This window comes from Physeter macrocephalus, chromosome 11 (assembly GCF_002837175.3).
Source record: "Physeter macrocephalus isolate SW-GA chromosome 11, ASM283717v5, whole genome shotgun sequence".
Classification (NCBI taxonomy): Eukaryota; Metazoa; Chordata; class Mammalia; order Artiodactyla; family Physeteridae; genus Physeter; species Physeter macrocephalus.
The window spans coordinates 173383830-173406142 of record NC_041224.1 but is presented as its reverse complement, the minus strand read 5'-3'; the positions used below and the strand labels follow the sequence as shown (position 1 = coordinate 173406142).

General features: G+C 52.4%; 1 protein-coding gene across 1 annotated transcript in view; it reads left to right on the top strand.

The window, feature by feature from the left end:
• The window catches only part of SYNE3 (spectrin repeat containing nuclear envelope family member 3), a 77980-nt gene extending 56794 nt beyond the window's left edge, over nucleotides 1-21186 (top strand). Inside the window, exons 12-18 of the mRNA XM_028496367.2 lie at nucleotides 4176-4337; nucleotides 4518-4690; nucleotides 5137-5266; nucleotides 6782-6943; nucleotides 8901-9050; nucleotides 10067-10105; nucleotides 19852-21186. Coding sequence (XP_028352168.1) covers nucleotides 4176-4337; nucleotides 4518-4690; nucleotides 5137-5266; nucleotides 6782-6943; nucleotides 8901-9050; nucleotides 10067-10105; nucleotides 19852-20052 — 1017 coding nt within the window. The 3' untranslated portion in view covers nucleotides 20053-21186. The remainder of the gene's footprint in view (nucleotides 1-4175; nucleotides 4338-4517; nucleotides 4691-5136; nucleotides 5267-6781; nucleotides 6944-8900; nucleotides 9051-10066; nucleotides 10106-19851) is intronic.
• Nucleotides 21187-22313: the final 1127 nt, after the last annotated feature.

The following is a 22313-nucleotide window of genomic DNA, read 5'->3' as shown; positions in this document are numbered from 1 at the left end:
TGAGCCATGGCCGCTGAGCCTGCGCGTCCGGAGCCTGTGCTCCGCAACGGGAGAGGCCGCAGCAGTGAGAGGCCCGCGTACCGCAAAAAAAAAAAAAAAAAAAAAAAAAACCCAGGCACAGCTCATACATAACTGGGAGTGTTCTTTGGAAGGTATTAAAAATGATGCATTTGGGGCTTTAAAACTAAGGCTGAGATGTGATTTTTCTTATTAAGAGGTGGTCATCAAGTATGAGTCCACACGTGAGTCTGTGCCCCAGAGATGCCTTCTGGTCTTTAGCAGTTTATTTTCATGGTGTCTCAGAATATTTTCATCTCATTCTTTAAATTCTCACCACTCCTGAGAGTGGGCCCATCAGACAGCCATATGGTGCAGCGGATGGAGAGGGCGAGGTCCCGCGGTCCCGGGACCCTCCCAGTCTCTCCCACTCGGAGCCCCTGCCCTGATCAGCGTCTGCAAGGAGCAACAGAAAGCGCGCTCCACTCACTCCTTCCTCTCCTGCAGGGGCTACAGGAGGAGGGGCTGGACCTGGGGATGCAGCTGGAGGCCATGAGGCCTCTCGTCCAGGGGAACTCCCACCACCAGCACAGAATGGACCAGCTCTCCTCTGACCACCAGACCCTGCACAGGTCTCTGGAGGTAAGGGGCCAGCGGAGGGTCTGTGCTGTGACAGAGACATCTGACACTCCTCGGGAACTCTCTCCCTCTTTTCTTCCTTCGTTCCTGCCAACCCTCCTTTTTCTTTCTCCCTTCCTTTCTTCCCTTCCTCATTCATTCAGGAGCACCTCAATTACTGAGCATCTCCTGTATGCCAGGCAGTGTTCTGGCCTCTAAGGATTGAGGCAGCACGAGCAGGACAGCCAAGGCCCCTGCTCTCCTGGGTTTAAGTTCTGGTGGGTAGATGGACAACGGAGTCAGCAACAAGTTAAGCATGCCATTCCACATGTGCCAGGAGGCCAGAGCACGGACCAGGCTGCACACACGCAGCAGTCCCCGTCACGTTTGCTGCGGTAATGCCCGGTTGAAAGGTGGGTCCTGGTGGCCGTAAGCCCCGTATGCAGTGCTCTCTAGTGGCCACCTGGATCTTGCTGGGGTCCGCGCAGGATCGATGCCCCTTTGGTGGTGGGACGGCCAGTAGGCGTGGGTAGTGGGAGGGCTCCTTCAAAACTGGTCTGATGGGCTTCCCCGGTGGCGCAGCGGTTGAGAGCCCTCCTGCCGATGCAGGGGACGCGGGTTCGTGCCCCGGTCCGGGAAGATCCCACGTGCCGCGGAGCGGCTGGGCCCGTGAGCCATGGCCGCTGAGCCTGCGCGTCCGGAGCCTGTGCTCCGCAACGGGAGAGGCCACGACAGTGAGAGGCCCGCATACCGGAAAAAAACAAACAAAAGCAAAAAAAAAAAAAAAAACTGGCCTGAGGACAAGTTGAAATGCAGGCTCCGGCCCCACCCTGACACTGATTTAAATGGCATCCTGGGTCTGCATTTGTAACAAGTGCCTCAGGCGTGCAAAGCCAGCTGTCAGGCAGCCACAGCTCAAGAACGCTAGTCTAAGGCAGGGTTCTCCACCCTTCCGGACCCTGCATGTCCTGTGTTAATAACAAATATTCCTGACATCTTCTTTGCAACCCTGAAATTCATAGTTACCTGCACGATTTTAAAATTTAATATAACGCTTTTTCTATTGTCAAAACGAGAAACAAAAGGAGAGTAATTATAATAAAATAATGCCTTATAATAACCTATAATGGAAAAGAATCTGAAAAAGAATATATATATATACGTATATATGTACATATAACTGAATCACTTTGCTGTACACCTGAAACGTTGTATATCAACTATACTTCAATTTAAAAAACAGATAAATTTTATTTTTAAATAAACCACTGGTGGCGCAGTGGTTAAGAATCCACCTGCCAATGCAGGGGACACGGGTTTGAGCCCCGATCCAGGAAGATCCCACATGCTGAGGAGCAACTAAGCCCGTGCACCACAACTACTGAGCCCACATGCCGCAACTACTGAAGCCCACGCACCTAGAGCCCATGCTCTACGATAAGAGAAGCCACCGCAGTGAGAAGCCCGTGCACCGCAACGAAGAGTAGCCCCCGCTCGCCGCAACTAGAGAAAGCCCGCGCGCAGCAACGAAGACCCAACGCAGCCAAAAATAAATAAATAAAGACATTAAAAAAAAAAAAAAAAGCCTGTGTCATAAAATAACCTTTTGGAAAAATAAAATAAAATAGAAGAATGCCTTTTGATGAAGTAGGTGCTCCAAGAAGGCTACACCAAAGACATCGGAGGTGGTCAGACCGCACTCGCTCTACTCAACAGCTACAAACGCCTCTAGTGATGAGAGTACTGGAGTAAGACTCTAAGCTCGGGTCACGATGAACAGGTTTTTCATCTCTGTGGACATCAGTAGGACATGAGAAAACCTTGAGAGCTGTGGGGTAGCTCTGCATTGTCGGTCTTAATCGCGGCATAAGGTCTGGATGAATGCATTTAATTCCATTTAATAAATTAACAGCGTGTGGTCTCAAGGTTGGGGCTGGGAAAGTAGAGAAATAGGTAGGAATCACTGTCCTTGCTCTTCAGGGCCCTGCAGAGCCCACAGAAGCAGCAGACATCAGCTTTCATGCCTGCATCCAAATGATGAGCTAATGGATTGTTATAATAATTAGAAGAAGTGTTAGCTGAGCATCGCAAGGCTTGCAAAATGGTGGCATTCCATTTCTCTCATACTTCTTTCTTTATTGTTTAAATGCTTCTTCAAAGAAGTATTGCCCCTCTTTTGTTATTTTGGTGCTCGGTGCTTTTTCAGTCTAGTAAGTTCTAATAAGTTCCTCCCCCATAGCCCAGGAGCTCTTCCTGTCCCCCTGGGGGGCACATCCCCCACTGAGCAAGGGGGGGGGCTATTGAAGCCATTGCGTCTGATGTTGGTGCACAGGGGACAGGAGGAGACGGTGGTAGTGACAGTGCAGGGAGGTCCCCAGCTTCTAGTGGCAGCCAGTGGTGTCAGCCAGTGTCCGGAATGCAGGAAGGCAGGCCCTACGGTGGCCCAGCAAAGAATCACAAGGACCTAATCTGAGAATCACAGCAAGAGGGGGGACCACAGACCCTGGGGTCTGACTGGCCTGTGGTGGGCTGAGGGGGAGGGGCTTCGAGGGTCTCAGGCTGGGTGACCGGGAGGACAGAGAATGGTTACTCTGCTGGATACAGCACCCACCTTTTGTGGAGACAGAGATGAACAAGGTCCCAGAGAGCTGAGCCATGATTGACTCAGGGGAGGGGAAACAAAGCAAGACCATTTTAAAGACTTTTTATCAACGTATAATCATATACCGAAAAGTGAACATTAATTATGCAGCTTAATGCATTTGTAAAAACAGAAAATCTGCGTTACCAGAACCCAGATCACAGCACAGAACAGTACCTGTCCTTGTGCCCCCTCCAGTTGCTGCCCGACACTTGCAGGTAACCCTGACCTTCGACTTGGCATGGCATCGACTGGGTTTGCCTGATTTTATACGTTACTTCAAATGAGTCAGACAGCATATTTCATTTTGTTTCTGGCTTCTAGGTCTCCACATGATGGCTGTAAATCCGTCCATAATGTTGCACTAGATTGTTGTGTAGATTGTTCATTCTGGCTGTGGCGGAGGTGAAATAGTCCATCCTGTGAATGTACCTCAATGCATTTATCCATCTACCATTGACAGGCACTTGGGTAGTTTCCAGTCTGGGGCTCTCACAAGTAACAACAGCACACACGTGCCTTTTGGTGAAGATATGTTCACATCTGATGGGTTACATGCAGGAATGAAACGGTTGGGTCATAGGGATGCCTGTGTTGGGTTTTAGTAGATACAGACCTGCGGTCTTCCCAAGTGGCTGTACCAGTTTACGCCCAAACCCGTGACGATGCGAACTCCCGTCGCCCGAGCCCTCACCCAGACCCGGTACTTTCCATAAAAGTAGGACAGGCTTATCGGCACTTTAAACCAGGGTTGGTCTTTCTGGGGTAAATTCCTTGCGCTGTGCAGAAGAGAAGACCAACCCCTCATGTTCTTGGCTGGGTGGGGAGCCCTGGGGGCCATCCTCCCCTGGGGCTCGGGCAGGGCTGAGGGTCCTGGAGGGTGGGGTCTCAGCCTGGGTCCCCCGGGGCTGTGCTGCAGGACCTTGTGGACACGTGCCAGCAGAGCGTGCGGGAACATTGCACCTTCAGCCACGAGCTTCTGGAGCTGCGACAGTGGATCTCCGTGCTCACGCAGAAGCTGGAGGCCCACCGCGGGGACATGGGCCCATGGGATGCCCAGTCCCGAGAGGTCGATGTCGAGGTAAGAGGGCTCTCCCCACAGAGAGATTCTGTCCCCTGCATCCCAAAACAGCAGGTTTGGGGAGCCAGTGCTCTCATGCTGTGGAGCAGAGACACACCCCCGCTCCCCAGGACCTTACTCTGTGTGTGTGTGTGTGTGTGTGTGTGTGTGTGTGTGTGTGTGTGTGTGTGTGTCCTTCAGAAGCTGCTGGACGAATTCCCGGGGAAGGAGGCCCAGCTGCCCCTGATTGAAGCGCGCGGCCGGCTGGTGATGGAGAAGTCTTCTCCGGAGGGCGCCGCTGTGGTCCAGAAGGAGCTGCAGGAGCTGGTGGAGGCTTGGGGAGCCCTGAGGCTGCTGGGGGGAAGCCTGCTGAGGTGAGAGGGCTCCCGGCTCTGCGCCTGGTCTCGGACAGCCCCCTTCCCAGCCAGGGAGAGCTCAGCCTCGCTCCTAGAACAGATGGCTGGGGTCTGTGTGCCAGGCGTGGCGCCAGCTGCCTCCGGGCATCTCCAGGCAATTCTAAGTAGAGGCACTAAGAGCAAGGAAACGCCTCCGCTTGGGAATTAGCCTCCAGCCCCTCCTGGCTTGGGCCTCACCTGCATCGATGGGTATATGCACCTTGATGACAGTAACATGAGTCTCCAGCAGGAAACTGGAGATGCAGGTGCCCTGGGGAGGTTCTGACAAACCTGAAGGACAGGTGTGGGCTTGTGAAGACCAGAAGTCGGCTCCCACAGCCTGGCGCCCTAACTCCGTTCCTTCTCCCGTGACCCGGGCAGTCCTCATGCCATCACCACGTTGACTGGGCTGATTGTCTTCTCAGCCTCATCAGAAACCGGCAGCTGCAGAGGATGGAAGTGGATTCGGGGAAGAAAATGATTTTCACCAACAACATCCCAAAGACTGGGTTTCTCATCACCCCCACGGATCTTACTTCCCGACACCACCGTCAGGTGAGTCCGTCTAGTGGGGCTTCCGGGGAGGGACCAGATCCTGAGTCGGCTGATGGTGGGAAGCTGTCTCCAGCAAAGTCCCTTCCCTGCCTGGGGCCACATGCTCAGCTCAGGACTGGGCCGTGTCCCATCTCAGGTGAGCCTGCCCGGTGGCGGCACAAGAGCTCCGTTTGCCACTGGACAGAGGAACTCTGAGAGCCCAGACCCAGGGGTCCGCACTAGCGAAGGTCCCAGGCATCCCTCGGGCAGACAGGCCCTCACGCTCAGAAACCCCGGCTACTGCCTTTGCAGGGAGGAGTGTCGGGGCTGGAAGCTTCCTGCTGACCCCAGACGCAGTGGGTATTTTTTGTGCCCTAAACTGTATTTTGTAAAAAGAACGACCCTATCTACATTGTATCATCCATCCCTTCCCTTGACTGGCTTTAAAAAATGAAACCACATTGAAAAGAAATCCATTCCTTTTTCTTCAAAGGCAACACGTCCATTCAGTTGTTTTCCCGTTCATTCTTTCACTTCCCCATCCAGAAAGCACTTCTGACCCTTACCATGTTCTCAGGACTGTGCTTGGAGCTGGGACACAGCTGTCAATAAAACAGAGACACTTGCCACCCTCAGAGAACGCAGAATCCAGCACAGAGCTTTTCAGATTGTCATGTGCCGCCAGATCGTGTTAAAAGGCAGATTCTGATTCAGCAGGTCTGGGCTGGGGCCCGTCACTCTGCATTTCTACAACCTCCCAGGAGATGCTTAGGCTGCTGGGCCTCGGAGCACATTTTGAGGAGCAAGGAAATGGGAACCACAAGGCAATAGAATAAGGGTTTACAGAACATGCGTTTCTCGGAGGCAGAGGGGCCAGGTGCTATGGCAGCCTGTTGCAGAGTGATGTGACCTGGGGTGGCGAAGCCCTCCTGGGAGAAAGGAAATGTCGGGGGATCCTCACGGCTGAGTGGGAGTCAAGGAGAGGAGTGGAGGGGGTGCATCCCACGCAGAGGAGGCCATGTGTGCAAAGACCGAGGGAGAGAGCACCGGTGCCAGGGGCCGAGACGTCTGTTGCCTCTGGCTCAGAGGATGGGGCAGGTGGCACGGTCTGCAGAGCCAGGCAGAGCCGGAATCTGAGGCTCTCAGGCCACATCAAGGAGTGTGAGAGGCCACTAAGGTGTATAAGTGAGGCTCAGCTGAGTGGACTTGCACTGTAGATAGATGGCTCTGGCCGCATAGCCTGGAGGGGGACAAAAGTGGCAGAAGGTGACCACTGTTATAGATATCCTGCTAAGGGATGATGCTGGCTGTCTCCAGGAGACCAGGGAGGTGACAGTGAGGAATGTCCTTGGCCCCTAAACATGGCCACGTTGAGTAGAGATGCAGTCCTCATCCCCCCCGCCCCCCAGGTGTCTCTTATCACCGTTTGGGCATCCTCGGCTCCACCCCTCTGCTCAGATGGGATCCCCAGGACATGTGGCTAGTGGACTGTTTTCAGAAACTCTGATGCGTTGGTCATGCTGTGCCTTCCCGCAGACAGATGTGCTTCAGGAGGAGGGAGGCAGCTGTGAAGATTTCTCCCAGCTCCTGAGGAACTTTGAGCACTGGTTGCAGGTGGATAACTCCAAGTTGGTTAGTGTCACCTCCATGAGAACTGCCGCCGCCAAGGACCTGAGGACCAGAGAGACAAAGCTGCAGGTTTGTCCCAAGGAAAGGCCCTGTTTCCCAAGGATTTGCCCCCAGATATGTGCTTGTCGCCAGGGAGTTCCAAAAACAGGAGCACATACACAGCTCTTGAGCTCTTCTGGCTTGTGTATAAATAATAGTTTTAAGAAATAATAGTTTAAGAAATAATAATAGTTTTAATATTAGTTTTAAGAAATAAATATATAAATAATAAATAAATAATAAATAATAATAATAAATAATAAATAAATAATAATAATAAAATAATAATAAAATAATAATAATAAAAAATAAATAATAAATAAATATATAAATAATAGTTTTAAGAAATAAAAGGCATATTAGGAAGAAGTAAGACTATCTCTATTTGCAGCAGACATGATCTTGCATATAGAAAACTCTAAGGAATGCATTTTAAAAAGTATTAGAATCGGGCTTCCCTGGTGGCGCAGTAGTTAAGAATCCACCTGCCAGTGCAGGGGACAAGGGTTCGATCCCTGGTCCGGGAAGATCCCACGTGCCACGGAGCAACTAAGCCCGTGCGCCACAACTACTGAGCCTGCGCTCCAGAGCCCGCGAGCCACAACTGCTGAAGCCCGCACGCCTAGAGCCCGTGATCCGCAACAAGAGAAGCCACCGCGATGAGAAACCCGCGTGCAGCCATGGAGACCCAACGCAGCCAAAAATAAATAAATAAATTTGTAAAAAAAAAAAAGAAGAAGAAGAAGAAAACTTTTTTGCTTCAGATATTTTAGAAGAACCATCCATTCATTCATCTATTCATTCAGCCTACTGCTGTAGTCCCCAGCTTGGAAAATACCACCACGAATCACAATTCTTCTATCAGTTAACTCCTGCTAGGTAACAAGCCATTCCAACAGTCTGTAGCGTAAGAGAACCACTGTTTATTTAATTCATGATTCTGGAGTTTGGCACTTCAGCCTGAGGCCAGCTGGGCAGTGCTTGTGCTCTTGGCTGGGTGCCCTTATTTGTAGACCAGCAGGGTGGCTGTACTCTGGAGGGTGGGGGGCTATTCGAGAGGAGCATAAGGTGCGCCGCACATCTCCTGTCCTCCTGCAGGACAGCCTGGGCTTCCCAGAACAGAGGCAGGGGCTGCGGGAGCAAGTGGTAGCGTGCAAGGCCTTTCCAGGCCTAGGCTAGAACCTGGCACAGCATCGTTTCCCCTGCATTCTGTCGGACAAAGAAAGTCGCAAGGCCAGCTCAGATTCAAGGGGAGAGAAAATAGACTCCACCTCTTGATGGGAAATATTGCAAAGTCATATTGCAAAAGGCGTGGATATGGCAGGGGGCTGGAGGGATAATCCATCTACCACAAATCTTTCTCCTTCTCCCACGTCGAATTACTCGCCAAGCCCTTCTTTTTTTTTTTTTTTTTTTTTGCGGTATGCGGGCCTCTCACTGTTGTGGCCTCTCCCGTTGCGGAGCGCAGGCTCTGGAAGCGCAGGCTCAGCGGCCACGGCTCACGGGCCCAGCCGCCCCGCGGCACGTGGGATCCTCCCGGACCGGGACCCGAACCCGCGTCCCCTGCATCGGCAGGCGGACTCTCAACAACTGCGCCACCAGGGAAGCCCCGAGCCCTTCTTGATTCCACCTCCTGGGTTTTTGTTGTTTTGTTTCCTCACCACCACTGTCTTAATCTAGGCATTGATCATTTTTGACCTTGACTATGACAATAGCCTCCAAGCTGGCCTCCCTCCTTCCTGTTGGGTCCCCATCTCAGTAATGGCTCATTCTGTAGCCAGGGTGACCGTTCAGAATCCTAAATATGACCTTGTCTTCCCCCAAGGAAAACATTTCAGTGTAGAAGTCAACCTCCCAAGTTTATCGCACAGGGCCTTATTCTGTTGGCTGCCTCTTAAGTGAAATTTGAATGGCTCCTCCTTACCAGCCAGGTGGGACCTCCTCGGCCATTTGGAAGGCACACACGACCCTGTCTTTCTCCCTCTAGGAGCTGGAGGCTCGGGTACCAGAAGGTCAGCATCTCTTTGAAAACCTCCTTCGTCTCAGGCCAGCAAGGGGGTCCTCAGATAAGCTGGAGGATCTGCGCTACCGGTGGATGCTCTACAAGTCCAAACTAAAGGACTCCAGCCACCTGCTTGTAGGTGCCTAAGGATGCACAGGTCCCAGGCCCTGGGCAGACATAGCTGGGCCCGCATCCACTCTGCCCCATGCCTCCACAGACCAGGCTGAGGGGACCACTCAGAGAGAGGAGACGGAGACTCACGGGCCCTAGGCGCTTGACTTGCAATCTGTCATTTGGCCCTCCTGCCACCCAGTGAGGCTGGAGCTCCAAGAACAACAGCTTTGCTACTTGCCGACCTGAAACCGTTACTTGCATTGTCCCATTCAGTGCTTACAGCAGCCCTCTGCCAGAGTAATTGCATCTCCAGCCTTCAGAGCGGGGCTGAGACTCTGAAGAGTTAAAAAACTCACCCAAGTTCACACGGCTAGGAAGGGGCAAAGCCAGCACCAAACACACCCTGGTGTTGGAGGCATGACAGAGGGAACGCTGGAGTGGGAGCTGCAATCTCGGCCCCCTCCTCCACTAACCTGCTTTGTGACATTGAGGAAGCACCTTCCCCCTAGGCGCCCCCAGGTCTCACACGTAACAATAACAATAGCTAAACTCACAACAGCCTTTATTAAATGCTACGTCCTCATTACGGCCTTATAATGGAGGTACCGTTATTATTCCCTGAGAACTGATAGGGTAACTGAGGCACGGAGGTTAATCCGAGGACAGGGTGGGTGGCCTCCTGGAGCCCTTTGGGCCCTCAGACCCCAGACTCCAAGCTTTGGGGCTGCAGCTTTTCTGGCCCTGAAACAGTCATGTCGGCCACTAGGTGTCACCACAGCCCCAGCCAGGTCAGCATGCCCGTGGCCTTGGCCCAGGCCTTCCCAGACAGGATCTCACCTGGGCCCCACGCGCGTTAAAAAGTTCATTAAATTGAATCACCTGCTGGTTCAGCCTGTCCAGATGACCAGAAGTTTTAAAGAAACACTCCCCTGACAAAATGAATATTCCCTTACAGGCTCTGCTGGGATTTAAGTTTCACTCACTTAACTTCGTTTTTTTTTTTTTTTCCCTTTTCCTCTCCTTACCTGAAATAACAGACGCAGAGTTCTCCAGGGGAGCCGACTGGATTCCAAAAGGTACGGTGTCTGCCATCTGCTCCACACAGCTAGAGGGCAGGGCGTCTGGAGGGTTGGTGGGCCTGTGACGCTGGGGCAGGACCCCTGGGCTTTCTGGAAGGTTCCATGAGGTCTGAGGGACGTTTCTGGGGAATCGGCTCTGGGCTGCACTGTGCTGGGCCCCGGGGGTCCTTGCTCTCAGGGATGCACAGAGCGTTCTCAGCTGTGACAGGACACGGGAGGCGTGAGCAAGGACACTGCTGTGACAGCATTCATAAACTGGGACGGTCCCAGGAAGCCTGGACCATGCCGGGTCACTGGACCTCGCGGCCACCTGAGCAGTAGACGGGCTTCCGGGCGGGACAAAAGAGGAAGGGGTGCAGCGCTCAGAGCCCCTCCCGCGGGGCTTGCGGGCCAAAGCAACGACAGTAACAGCAGTAATCACGGTAATAATGAGGAATAAGAATGGTTACTCTAGATGCTACCTGTTGACCATCCAGTGTGTGCCAGGCTCTGTGCCAAATCGCGGTGAGGGCGTTTCACTTAACTGTCCCCTAGACACCCAGCAGGCATCGTCACCGCCATGTTAAGCACGAGGAAAACAAGGAAAGGCAAGATCAGAGTGACATGTCCAGTCAAGGCACACGGCTCCTGAGTGGCCTCTGGCCTCTGCCTCCTAAGCCCACACTTAACCATCCACACTGTGCCTTGGAGAAAGCATCCCTGGGGGCTGGAGGCTCTCCCCACTTCTGGAAAAGTCCAGTGTAAATTGGTGTCCCCAGTGCCACCTTTTCTGAGAGCACGCTTGTTGTCCTGACAAGCGTTGGCTCATGACGTGAGCCTGCAGGACGCTCTGCTCCGAGGAGCCCCGGGGCCACGAGAGCTCTCGGGCCCTGCAGTCTGTGTTCTCAGGGGCTCTGTCCATCTGAACTTCTTGGTCTCCAGTTGGTGTTCATGTCTCCATCTGTGGGACAGCAGGAGACCCGGGGACTGGCTGGGGCAGTCACAAGACCAATGCTGTGCTCTGGGCCTGGCGTCCACCAGCTTTGCGGCCTTGGGCAAGTTGCTTTGACTCTTGGGGCTTACTTTCCCCATCTGTAAAATGGAACCATCAGTGCCGACTTTATTTACTTCATGAACGAATTTTGAAGATCATGTGAACTGTTGTTCGTTCTTTAGAGGAGACCCGGAAGCCCTGGTTTTCCCCCCCTAATTTAGAAGAACAGAGGGCCTCCTCATGAAGTAGGGGAGCACATGAGGAGAGCAGGGTGGCCCACACAGCCCAGCCTGTGACTCCTGGTGGCACAGGGGGGCTCAGGGCCCGGTGTCCAGGCTGTCTCCAGCTCCTGCTCTTTAAGCCACTCTGGTTGGGAGCCCCCATCTATGTAGCTCCCAGGCCAGAGTCCAGGGACAGTCATGTCTGGGTCCTGTGGTGGTTTTGAGTAGGGGGATGCTTGGCTGGCTGACACCAGCCCTCCAGTGCAGACTCAGGTCCCTGGCAGCCTGAAACCGGGTTCATGTGGAGTGTTCACAACCCTAGGTGCATTGGCCGGCTCCCCATTCGTTCATTCATTCGTTCATTTCACAGATATGTACTGAGCACTGACTTTGTACCAAGCACTGTTTTAGGTACTTGGGATAGCTCACCAGAGCAAAGGCCTGCTCGGGGGAGTGCTGGGTTTGGGAGAGAGGCTCACACCCACAGCTGGTGTTGCCCGCACGATGTCTGTCGAGTCTCTGGCCAGGGACCGCCCAAGGACAGCAGTGGCTTGAGGTCTTTACAGCTACAGCGTTGATCTTATCGTTGGACACAGTTTCGTGGGATATGCAAAGCAGGCAGACTCTAAATGGCTAAAAAAAATTCTGCTTATTCAGGCTTCATTTAAAAGCACATGGACGTGTGAAAGTTTGAGTTTGGTGCTGGCTGGCTTTTGAGCTCATGGGTCTCAGCCCTCTGTGAAGAAGCAAGCAACTCGGAAGCCAATCTACAGAGGCCATCTGGGGCTCCTTTATATGAGCTTGTTTCGGCACAGATTTCTGGGTCCCACCTCCAGAGTTTCTGATGCATTAGGTCTGGGGGGCCCTAGGATCTGCATTTCCGTCGAGCTCCCAGCAGCTGTTGCTGCTGGCCTGGGGTCCAGACTTTGAGAACCGCTGCTGTACGCTCTGGATCTGAGTCCAGGATCCACCATTAGTGTGTGTGACCGTTGGCGAGTCACTTAACCAGGGTTTTCCAGGGAAAAAAAACGCGGGTCCGCTGAGCTGATAGTTCTTATCGTAAACCAGCAGATTCTTAATTGCCACGTAAATGAGGACCGAGGAGAGGTCTGCAGTCACTGCCTCTGCTTCACTTTCTGATGGCGGGGGGGTAATGCCACTTCTGGGGGGAGCAGTGGGGGGGGTCCTCCCGCTGGTGCGGCTCTGGTGTTATTTGGCTGGGAGGGGTGCGCACACGCATGTGTGGGGCTCTGCACATACGCACGCGGGTCTGCACATACACACGCGGGTCTGACAGGTAGAAAATAGGTGCTGTTTTCTGAGGTTGTAATCTTGCCAACTTAAAAACATTCCATATATCATTTTTAGTCCAAAGGGAAGGGGAGAAAAAAAAAAAAGAAAACCCTGCCCCAAAGCTAATTATTTATGATCAGTTGGCTCTCCACACTTTTCTTCTCTCCACACACCAAGCCACTGAAAACTCCAGCTACGTCAGTGGCTTCAGCCTGCTTGTTTATATAAACAGAATAATTAAGATTTATTAAATTTGCAGCTGCCTACACACTTGCCAGCTCAGTGCCACCGGATACGTCTGCTTGAAGCAGTCAGACACATGAAATGTCATTGCTTTTCGAGCTGCTGTTGGGCTGTGAGTCGACTAAATTCCTGCACTGGTGCGGGGAAGTGGTCCTACCTGAGACAGCCTGTTAGTTGAGGAGCAGATTTGCCAATGCTTGCCTTTGCCGGCGTGAACTGGGCAGGGCCACCTGCCCGTGTGCAGGCGTGGAGAGCGGATTCCTCCCGGGTGTCCCATGCTGTGGCCTCTGGGAGACGTGGGGCCAGATGGAGAGAGACTGGAGAGTGGCATTTTATTCACTTGCCCACATGTCACAGGTTTTAGACTCAGAATTATTCACATTTTCACCTCTCTGGAATGGGGGTGTCCTATTACAATCTAGTTTTTCCAGCGAAGGCTGGGGCTTACTTTTTGCTGCCACCCGGGACACTCTCCACCTGAGATTTCTTTAAATTAAAATCTCTCCTTGGAGGTTGAGTTTTGTTTTCCATTGGACCACACTGATTGTGTCAGTTTAGATGACCCACCTCTGGGAGCTCTGGACTGAGGTTCAGATTCTCAAGGTAGACTTTATTTCCTGCCCGCACCCAGTGCCAAGATAAGACCTGGGATTTCCTTGCTTCCCCTTTCGGTGGGGCGGGATTAACCCTCGCTTCCCCTGACCCTGAAGGCATAGCCCCGTGTGGCCCCGGCATTCTGTGGGATCTCCAATCAGACGCTCCATCTTGGTAGTTGGGTCTCTTTCTTTCTTAGCGGTGTGTAAAATAGCGCTGCACCTTACATTCAGCAAGGTAGAGCCGAAAAAATACCGTAAGACCAAATCTCAGAACTCACTAAATCTCTTAGTGAGTTTTCCACGTTATAAGTCATAACTTTCTCTCACAATAGCTATGCTTTTAAAACATCGTCACTATTAGCCAGAGTTCATAGGTAACATTAGGGTTCACTTTTTGTGTTGCACATTCTATGGGCTTTGACAAATGTATGATGACATTGCAGTGTCATACAGGATGGTGTCACTGCCTTAACTTTCTCCCAGCTCTCCCTCTTTATTCCTCTCCCCTCCCCCAGAGCCCCAGCAACCACTGATCTTGTTACTTCTTTCACTTAGCAACATGCACTTGAGTTTCCTCCATGCCTTTTTGTGGCTGATATTTCATTTCCTTTTACACGGAATAACATTCCATTGTAGGGATGTACCGTTTGCAGTCTTTTGTAGCCTTTTCCGCAGTCCAGGATCCGACCTAGGATCACACGTTACATTCAGTCATCACACCTCTTTAGTTTCCTCTAAGCTGGGACCAGTTCTCAGTTTTTCTTGACCTTGCCCTTCTTGAGTACAGGCCAGATGTTTTGTAGAATGTCCCTCACTTTGGGTTTCCCCAGAGTTTCCTTGCTCTGCATTTCTGGAAAACATATCCCAGAAGTGATGCTGTGTTCCAAGGCCCAAGCCTGGGGGATGTTTACCCGGGAGACTCCTCAGCTCAGCGTGTCTGAAGCTGACCTCACTGTATTCCTTGTGTCCAGCCAAACCCCGGTCCCCATATCAGCAAAGCATCCTCACTACCCAGTCTTCCAAGCTGGATGCCTCTGGGTCACCCTAGACCCTCACTGACCTTGGTTCTGTCCTACACTCAAAAGAGCCTGGTCATGGATGGATCTCAGATGAGGAAAGATGAGGGAAGGAAGGGAAGGGAAGGGAAGGGAAGGGGGCCTGTGTCCATACATCCGCTGCTGAAAGGGGCTCTGTCCTCTCTTGAGTGATAATAAGGTCACTCCTCAGTCTGATCATTTCATCCAGAGGTTCTTCCCATCAGTCCCCAAACCACCTCCAAAAAACCAGCTCAGACCGTCTCATCTTCATCCTCCCCAAAACCAAGCCCGGGGGCTGGAAAAACACAGTTCTGTAGCCTGACCATCGCATGCAGGGCTGGCCCGTTGAGGAGATAACATTAACCCCGCCCCACCCCAGCCTCTGCCCTCCTGTGTCTGGGTGGGAGCTCTCCGCCGCCTAGGAGCTTTTGCCTGGGGAGTGAGTTTGGGCTCTAACTCAGTGCTTTGGCACCAAGAACTTAGGGACAAAGATATTCAGGGTGCTGTGGGCAGGACGCAGCCCAAGATCTGTGATGTCCTGAGACTCCCTGTGTGCCCGTCAAGGAGACGCAGCCGTCGCTGGGGCTCCTCGAGAAAAGCTAGTGGGAGCAATGCCAGCCAGCACGTGCCTTGGCATCTGTCAGAGGAACCTTCAGGGACTGAGCTCACTGCCAAGTGAGAGTCTAGTGAGGGCCATTTGGTGCTGTCCATCTTGAATAGCCAGAGAAAAGCTGGCCCCTGTGCATCACCTTGAGCTCTTGCCGCTGGCCTGGAAGCATCTATGTGCTGGAAAATGAGACCGAACTAGCCCCTGGGAAAGACCCTGCAAGCCCAAGTGGTGTTGCCGTGGGACTTCCATACCCAGGGCCCCGGGTCAGGGTGAGACCAGCTTCAACAGAGGCCCAGGGGGACTTTTGTCATTGTTGCTGCTGTTACTTATGAGAAATGCCACATGGGATGGTGGGAAGAGCCTGGCTGTGGAGCTGTGCTGGCAATTTGAGCCTGTCCATGTGACCTTGGGCTGGTTATTTCCTGTGGGCTCAGTTTCTTCCTCTGAGAAATGGGCACAGGGTACCTCCCAGAGCTGGGCAGGAGCTCAGGAAGCCCCTGAGTGAGGAGACGAGCTGAGCGCGGGGCTGGGGTGGGCTCAGTGCTGTTCATTAATGTGTGGAGCCCAGATGTTCTGGGGGAGCCATCAGGACAGCGTGGACATTTCACAGACAGGTCAGTGAGAGTCTGCGTGGTCACACCACAGGCACCGAGGGAGGAGCAGATGGCCAGATGCACAGGAAGGGAAAGAGCCTTTTATTCATGGTTTCATTCTTTCAGTAGATATTTATTGCACGTTGCTGAGGATAAAGCAATGAACCAAACTAATGTAGACCCTGCCTCCAAGGAGCCAAGGGGAGCACAGACTTTAAGTGGTAACCCAAAGGAAAGGTATTGGTGCCATGAGAATGTGTAATGGGCCTTTTTTTGGTTTAGAGGCAGGGAAGGTTCCCCTGAGGAAGCGACTCACAAGTTGAGATTAGAATGATCAGTAGGAGCTAACCAGACGCATTGGAGAAAGGAGGGAAATGGGTCTTCCAGCAGAAGGGATAACCTGTGCAAAGGCCCTGTGGCAGGAGGATGTGAGGGCCTTTAAGGGGCCAAGAGATGGCGTTTAGGGAGAGCAGTGTCTTCCTTTCTGATGGGGCTGAGCAGGTTGATAGTGTCTGATTCTTGGCACCCCGGGTGCAGGGGGAAGCTTAGGGGTCTAGTAGAAGCTGCCCATCTGCCCTGGGCAGTTGGAGGAGTAAAGGAATGAGTATTTGCCAAGGACCATTGGCATGTTGGCTCATCATTTGCATGTTGAGCGTAACCTGCATTGCCCTATCTATCCTTATGACTCTGGCAGGCAGGTGTCAGTCTCCCTTTGCCTTGACAGATGGAGGCACTGAGGCTCAGAGAGGCTGAGTGACCTGTCCTAGGTCACACAGCTGGGAAGTGACAGGGCCAGGGTTAGAACCCAGGACTCCAAGGCTTTTCTTTCCCCCACATCCTTTTTCATCAATGGCAGAAGATTAAATCACATTTACTGTGATAAACTCATCTTGCCTGAACTCCTCAAAACTGCAGAGTCTCAGGTTCGTGGGAGATATTGGAGGACTCAAGCATTTAATCACCCTTCACAACATCACCTGTTTCCTCCCCACCACCATGTGCTATCAGCGCTCTGCTTCCATACCCTAAGGAATGGGGAGCTTATCACTTCCCGAGGAAACCCCTTCTCTCTTTGGATAGCTCTAACGGGGCAGGACACACGTAGTACTTTCTATGGGAAAACTGAGGCACAGAGAAGCTCCCAGACCTGGGAAGAGCTGAGATTGTCAATTTCTTTGTTGGCTTCTTAGACAGTAGTTCATGCCTATTTGTGTGTGTGCACGTGCGCACGTTTGTTTCCCAAGCATTTGAGAATCGTATTAAAGTGTGTCTTCTATTTTAAAGGGCATTTTAGAATTCAGGTCCCTGAAAACGAAGATGTGAGCTCTGTGTGAATAGACATGGGGCAGGCAGCAGGACTCCTTGAAAAAGATCACCCCTTGTCAGCACTTGTAAATGCAAACATGCTTTGGACCTTCAGAGTTGTTTTCCCCAGTGGATCGCGGCCAAGGCACAACTCCTCGCTTAAATAAGCAAAGTGTTAGCTCTGAGAAAGGAGAAGCAAACAGGACCCTTAGACACAGATCTCCACTGGGGAGACCACTAATTACAGGTTTTCAGTTGTGGTGTGAACCCAGGCCAGGGGGGGCCTACATGTTGCCTCACCCTCTTTCCCTCTCCTGGGTGGCTCAGGGATTTGGAATCGGGCAAAGTCAACATGAAGTGTCAAAGAGTCAAGTTAGAGCCCCCAGAGACTGAGGCATTGCCACATGAGTCGAGTAGGTGGGTAACAGCACGTGGCAGCCAGGTCTGACCCAGCCTGGCAGCTGTGGGAAGATTCTGTCTCCTCTGTGGACATCGTTCAGGTATTTAAATGACTTATCACACACACACACACACACACACACACACCCCACACACACACACACCCCACACACACCCCACACGCACCACACACACACAGACACACACACACCCCACACACACCACACACACACACACACACACAGACACACACCCCCACACCCCCACACACACACACCACACACACACACCACACACACACACACACACCACACACACACACACTCCTGAAGTCACTGCTGAGATAAATGCAGCCAGCAATGCTTCTCCATTGTGTGGGTCATAAGAAGTCTGTTTTTACAAAATCAGTGTCTAGGGCCTTTGGTGAGTGAGAACACCTGAAGTTGGAGGCATAGGGTCAAGTGTTATCAACCTGGGGGAGATAGTTGAGGCGGGAGAGTGGGTGAGATGACTCAGGTATGAGAGGTAGAGAGAGAGAAGTGCTCAGGTCAGAACCTCGCAGAAACATCTGCATAGTTCCTCTCAGCATCATTCCCACCAGCATCATCACTATTATCAGCATCATTATTATTATCATCCTCACCATCCTCATCAGTATCATTATCACTATCATTATCATCACTTGACTTGGTACCCTGGAAAGTGAACCTTTGGTTCTGCAGGGAGCCAGTAGGTATATTCTATAATATAGTACTAGTAATAAGAGCGTATATACTTTTTAAAAAAAATTTATGTATTTATTTATTTATTTTGGCCGCACCAGGTCTTAGTTGCGGCACGCGGGATCTTCGTCGCGGCATGCAGGATTCTTAGTTGTGGCATGTGGACTCTTAGATGTGGCATGTGGACTTCTTAGTTGCGGCATGCATGCGGGATCTAGTTCCCCGACCGGGGATCAAACCCAGGCCCCCTGCGTTGGGAGCGCGAAGTCTTACCCACTGGAACACCGGGGAAGTCCCAAGAGCATATATACTTTTTATTTGGTGTATAAATGTACTTTGCTTTGAGTCCTCACCACAACCTGGAAAATGGGGGTAGGTGTTTTATCCCCATTTTGCAGAGAAGGAAACTGAGGCTTAGAGAAGTTATTGACATGGCCAGTGTGTGACAGAGTCTTCACTGGAGCCCAGTCGGCCAAGCTCCTGAGAACTGGGCCCCTGCCCTGCACCATGCTGTATCTTGACTCTGGGGCCTCCACTCTACTGGGTGGCCAGCTCTTGGCTCTGCACTCCCATGAAGTTGCAACCCAGCCAGTCCCTCGAGAATTTAGGAAATGTCCTTTGGCTGCTTTCATGGACATCGCAGCAAAGAAAGCCATTAGACGTTTGGACTTGTGAGATTGGCATTCAGGTGATATGCAGGGTGTTGGTGATAAAGATGTTGATGAGGGGCAAGGAGAGGGAGGAAAAGAAGAAGGAAGAGGAGGAGGCGGAGGAGATGAAGAAAGCGATGATGGAGAACACGAGGAACGTGGTGGTGGTGATGCTGATTCTGGTGATTCTGGTGGTGACGGTGGTGACCGTGATTTAGATGGTGATAATTTTTGTTTTCTTTTTTAGTTGTTGTTGTTGTTGTTTTGTTTTCTTTTAGTGTTATTTTTTCAAACCCTGTGTCAAGGGCTGATGTTCAGTAGATTGCAGCAAGGGAGCTGCTCTGCTACTTATGAAACCCTGACCCAGAAGTAGGTCATCTTCAGATGGTTTACATTCCCCATGAAATGTGTCTTGTCATGGGTGAGGGGGCAGCCCCCTTTCCACCAGCACCCCTGCTTCCTGGGAAGAGGGGGGCTCCACGCTGGGGCACCTGGCAGGGACAGGGGGGAACCGGCTATCCGAGGCCAACTGGGGCCCTGCAGTGCTGCCGTATGGTTCTGCCTGTGTGGGATTCTGACTTAGAGGTCTTTAGTCATAATCCCACAGATGGTAGCTTCACCCCATTGGCCAAACACACGCACCAAAGATGGCGATCATGGTAATGATGCATAATAATAACGGCAGCCGCTTTGAGTACCTGCTATGTGCCAGGCTCTGCCTCGTTGAATCCTCACAACAACTCTACCAGGTAGGTGCCATTATTCCCCCCACTTACAGATGGAAATCTGAAGTTTAGCGAGATTGAGTGACCTTCTTAAGATTCACACCCAGGATTCTTATAACATGGCAAAGATTTATGTAATCATGGACGAAGCCTGTAACTTTCTTTATCCTCTTCCTTTCTGAGTGGTCTGAGAAAACTAGAGACCTTTGTTTCCGGCAGGAGTGACATTAGCCCCATTTCACAGATGGGAAAACTGAGGCCGCTGCGGTTGGAGGGTCCACCCGGAGCCACTGCCGCTCCTGGGTCGTCCCTGCCCTCTCCTCCCGAGCCCAGTCTCATCCGGAGCCCGCTCACATCTCCTGCTTTGGTTCTGCAGGCCCAGCGGTGGCGAGGGCTCGGCTTCCTCTGCCGGAAGGTGTGCTGCGTGGCGCTCCCCCTGCAGCTGCTTCTGCTGCTCTCCCTGCTGCTGCTTTTCCTGCTCCCCGTCAGGGAGGAGGACCGCAGCTGCGCGCTGGCCAACAGCTTCGCCCGCTCCTTCACGCTCGTGCTCCGCCACGAAGGCCCCCCGCCCACCTAGCCCGCTGGCGGCGCTCGGGGGACTTTCTCCTCCAAACTTCCATGTGCCCCAGGCTCCTCCAGAGGGTGCTGGGGAAACTGGAAACGGGGGCAGGCCAGAGCCCGCCAGGCTGCATCCATGTAAATACTGTATTGATGTTCCCAGAACAAAATTACTTTTTATACAGTGTTGTCTTCTTAGTCTATTTATACTGAACATGTACTATGTGAGGCTAGGGAATAATGCATAGCATTTTTTTATGCTCTCTATGTAAATGCTCAGTATGTATGATTTCATATATGACCTCTCTTTGTCTTTGGGAAAATTCCCAGCAGTGTTTTTGTCCAGTGGGATCTTGTGGCGTTTTGGCCTTGGTCTGCAGTCAGCACTGGAGAGCAGGGACAATACTAGGTCACTTTTATGGCCACCTCCTATCCAGAAGCCGAGCCCTACACCCAGATGTTCATGAAGGGGTCTCTGAGCTGTCAGCATAGAAGAACAACACTGGCCCTCATTCAGAGCCCAGTGACTCTTACTTTAGGTACAATGAGAACAACCACGCTTGTCTGTTTTTTAGAATGGCAGCAGATTGGATGCTGTGGATTAGAAGCAGAGAGGGTGCTGGTGCCAGGCAGGCTCAATGGCAGCAATGAAAAGTGACAAGTCATAGAGTGAAATTAAGGGAGGAAAAGAAGAACTCCAAACAGCAGACCCAGAAGTAAGAAAGCACGGCAGAATGGGACCTCAGGGAGCCCCAATAGCCCAGACCAGTGATGAAGGTCCATGGCCAGGCCAGTGCGTCTTCAGGGAATGGTTAGGTCACGCCACGTGTTCTCTGCTCTGTTCAGGGCGAAGTTGAAGGAGAGGAAGCTTATTGTTAAGCTTTCCACGCAGAATGATGGCACACTCTGTGTGTAGCACCCACCTGACGGTGCCAGGGAAGATGGGTTACCTCCGTTGCTCTTAAGCTGAGTTTTTCATCATCTACGACTCAGGCTGAAGGGACAGAGGGGAGCATCTGCCACGCCAGGGACCAGAGATCGAGGGTCCAAGGTAGAGAGGGGAGGTCCGCCGTGGAGCTCAGCCTGTCTGAAGGGCTCTCCCTCCTCCTCCCAGAAGGGACTTTGGAGAGAGGTGGGTCCTGGGTCCCACACATGTGCCACCCACCTGACGGTGCCAGGGAAGATGGGTTACCTCCGTTGCTCTTAAGCTGAGTTTTTCATCATCTACGACTCAGGCTGAAGGGACAGAGGGGAGCATCTGCCACGCCAGGGACCAGAGATCGAGGGTCCAAGGTAGAGAGGGGAGGTCCGCCGTGGAGCTCAGCCTGTCTGAAGGGCTCTCCCTCCTCCTCCCAGAAGGGACTTTGGAGAGAGGTGGGTCCTGTGTCCCACACATGTGCCCACAAGGGACCCAGGGGCCAGGCGCCCCACCAGGCCCCCTCTGCAGGGGCTTGGCAATTGGGCCCATGAACCACCTGGTCCCTGAAGCTGGAAATACATCCCTTCCTCCCCAAGGAATTCTGGAATGGTTCCTAAGTGCTTCATAACTGGATCATATTTTCCCTAAATCAACACTAAATTTTCCTTTTTAAGAAATACGTAGTTCCCACTCTTTACAAATTGATTTTGTCTGTTCAGCTACGCATAGGAGACCAAGAAGGGATTCCACAGGCCTTAGAAATCACAGTGTTATAGGCCAAGAAAGACCTTTAAACAGAGGGGAAACCGAAGACCCAAGAGGGTCCAGACCCCCAGCACGTGCCTCTCCCCCCGCTCTCTGGAGCACAAGACCCGTCCTTTCTAGCACAAGCCCAGCCTCAGCACAGCTCTCAGCGCAGGGATCCAGGCGTCCCTGTCACTGGGAAGAGCTGGGCATCCACAGGGCGGGAAAACAGTGTCACAGAGAAGGACTCTCAGCGCTGACTCAGACAGCACACTTTTCTCCAGATATTTAGAAACCAAGCCACAAAGCCATTCTCCACAGGCGATCGCTTTACTGGAAAATCAGGGGCTGCGTGAACCAAGACCTCAGGCCCAGGCAGCTGAGCCCAGATGCCCACTGGGTTGCGTTGGTCCAGCCCAAGAAGGTCAGCGCCGCGGCCAGGGCCTTTGAACATCTCCTCTCCCACTCTCCCACTTCACAGCGAGCAGGCAGCGGCCCAGAGAGGGGAAGCAACTTACCCACAGCCACACAGCAAGAGGTGGCCAAGGCCAGAGCTGAGCCTGGTCAGCGCGACCCCCAGGCGGCGCCCTGCTCGCTGTCGCCCCATCCCCCCACCC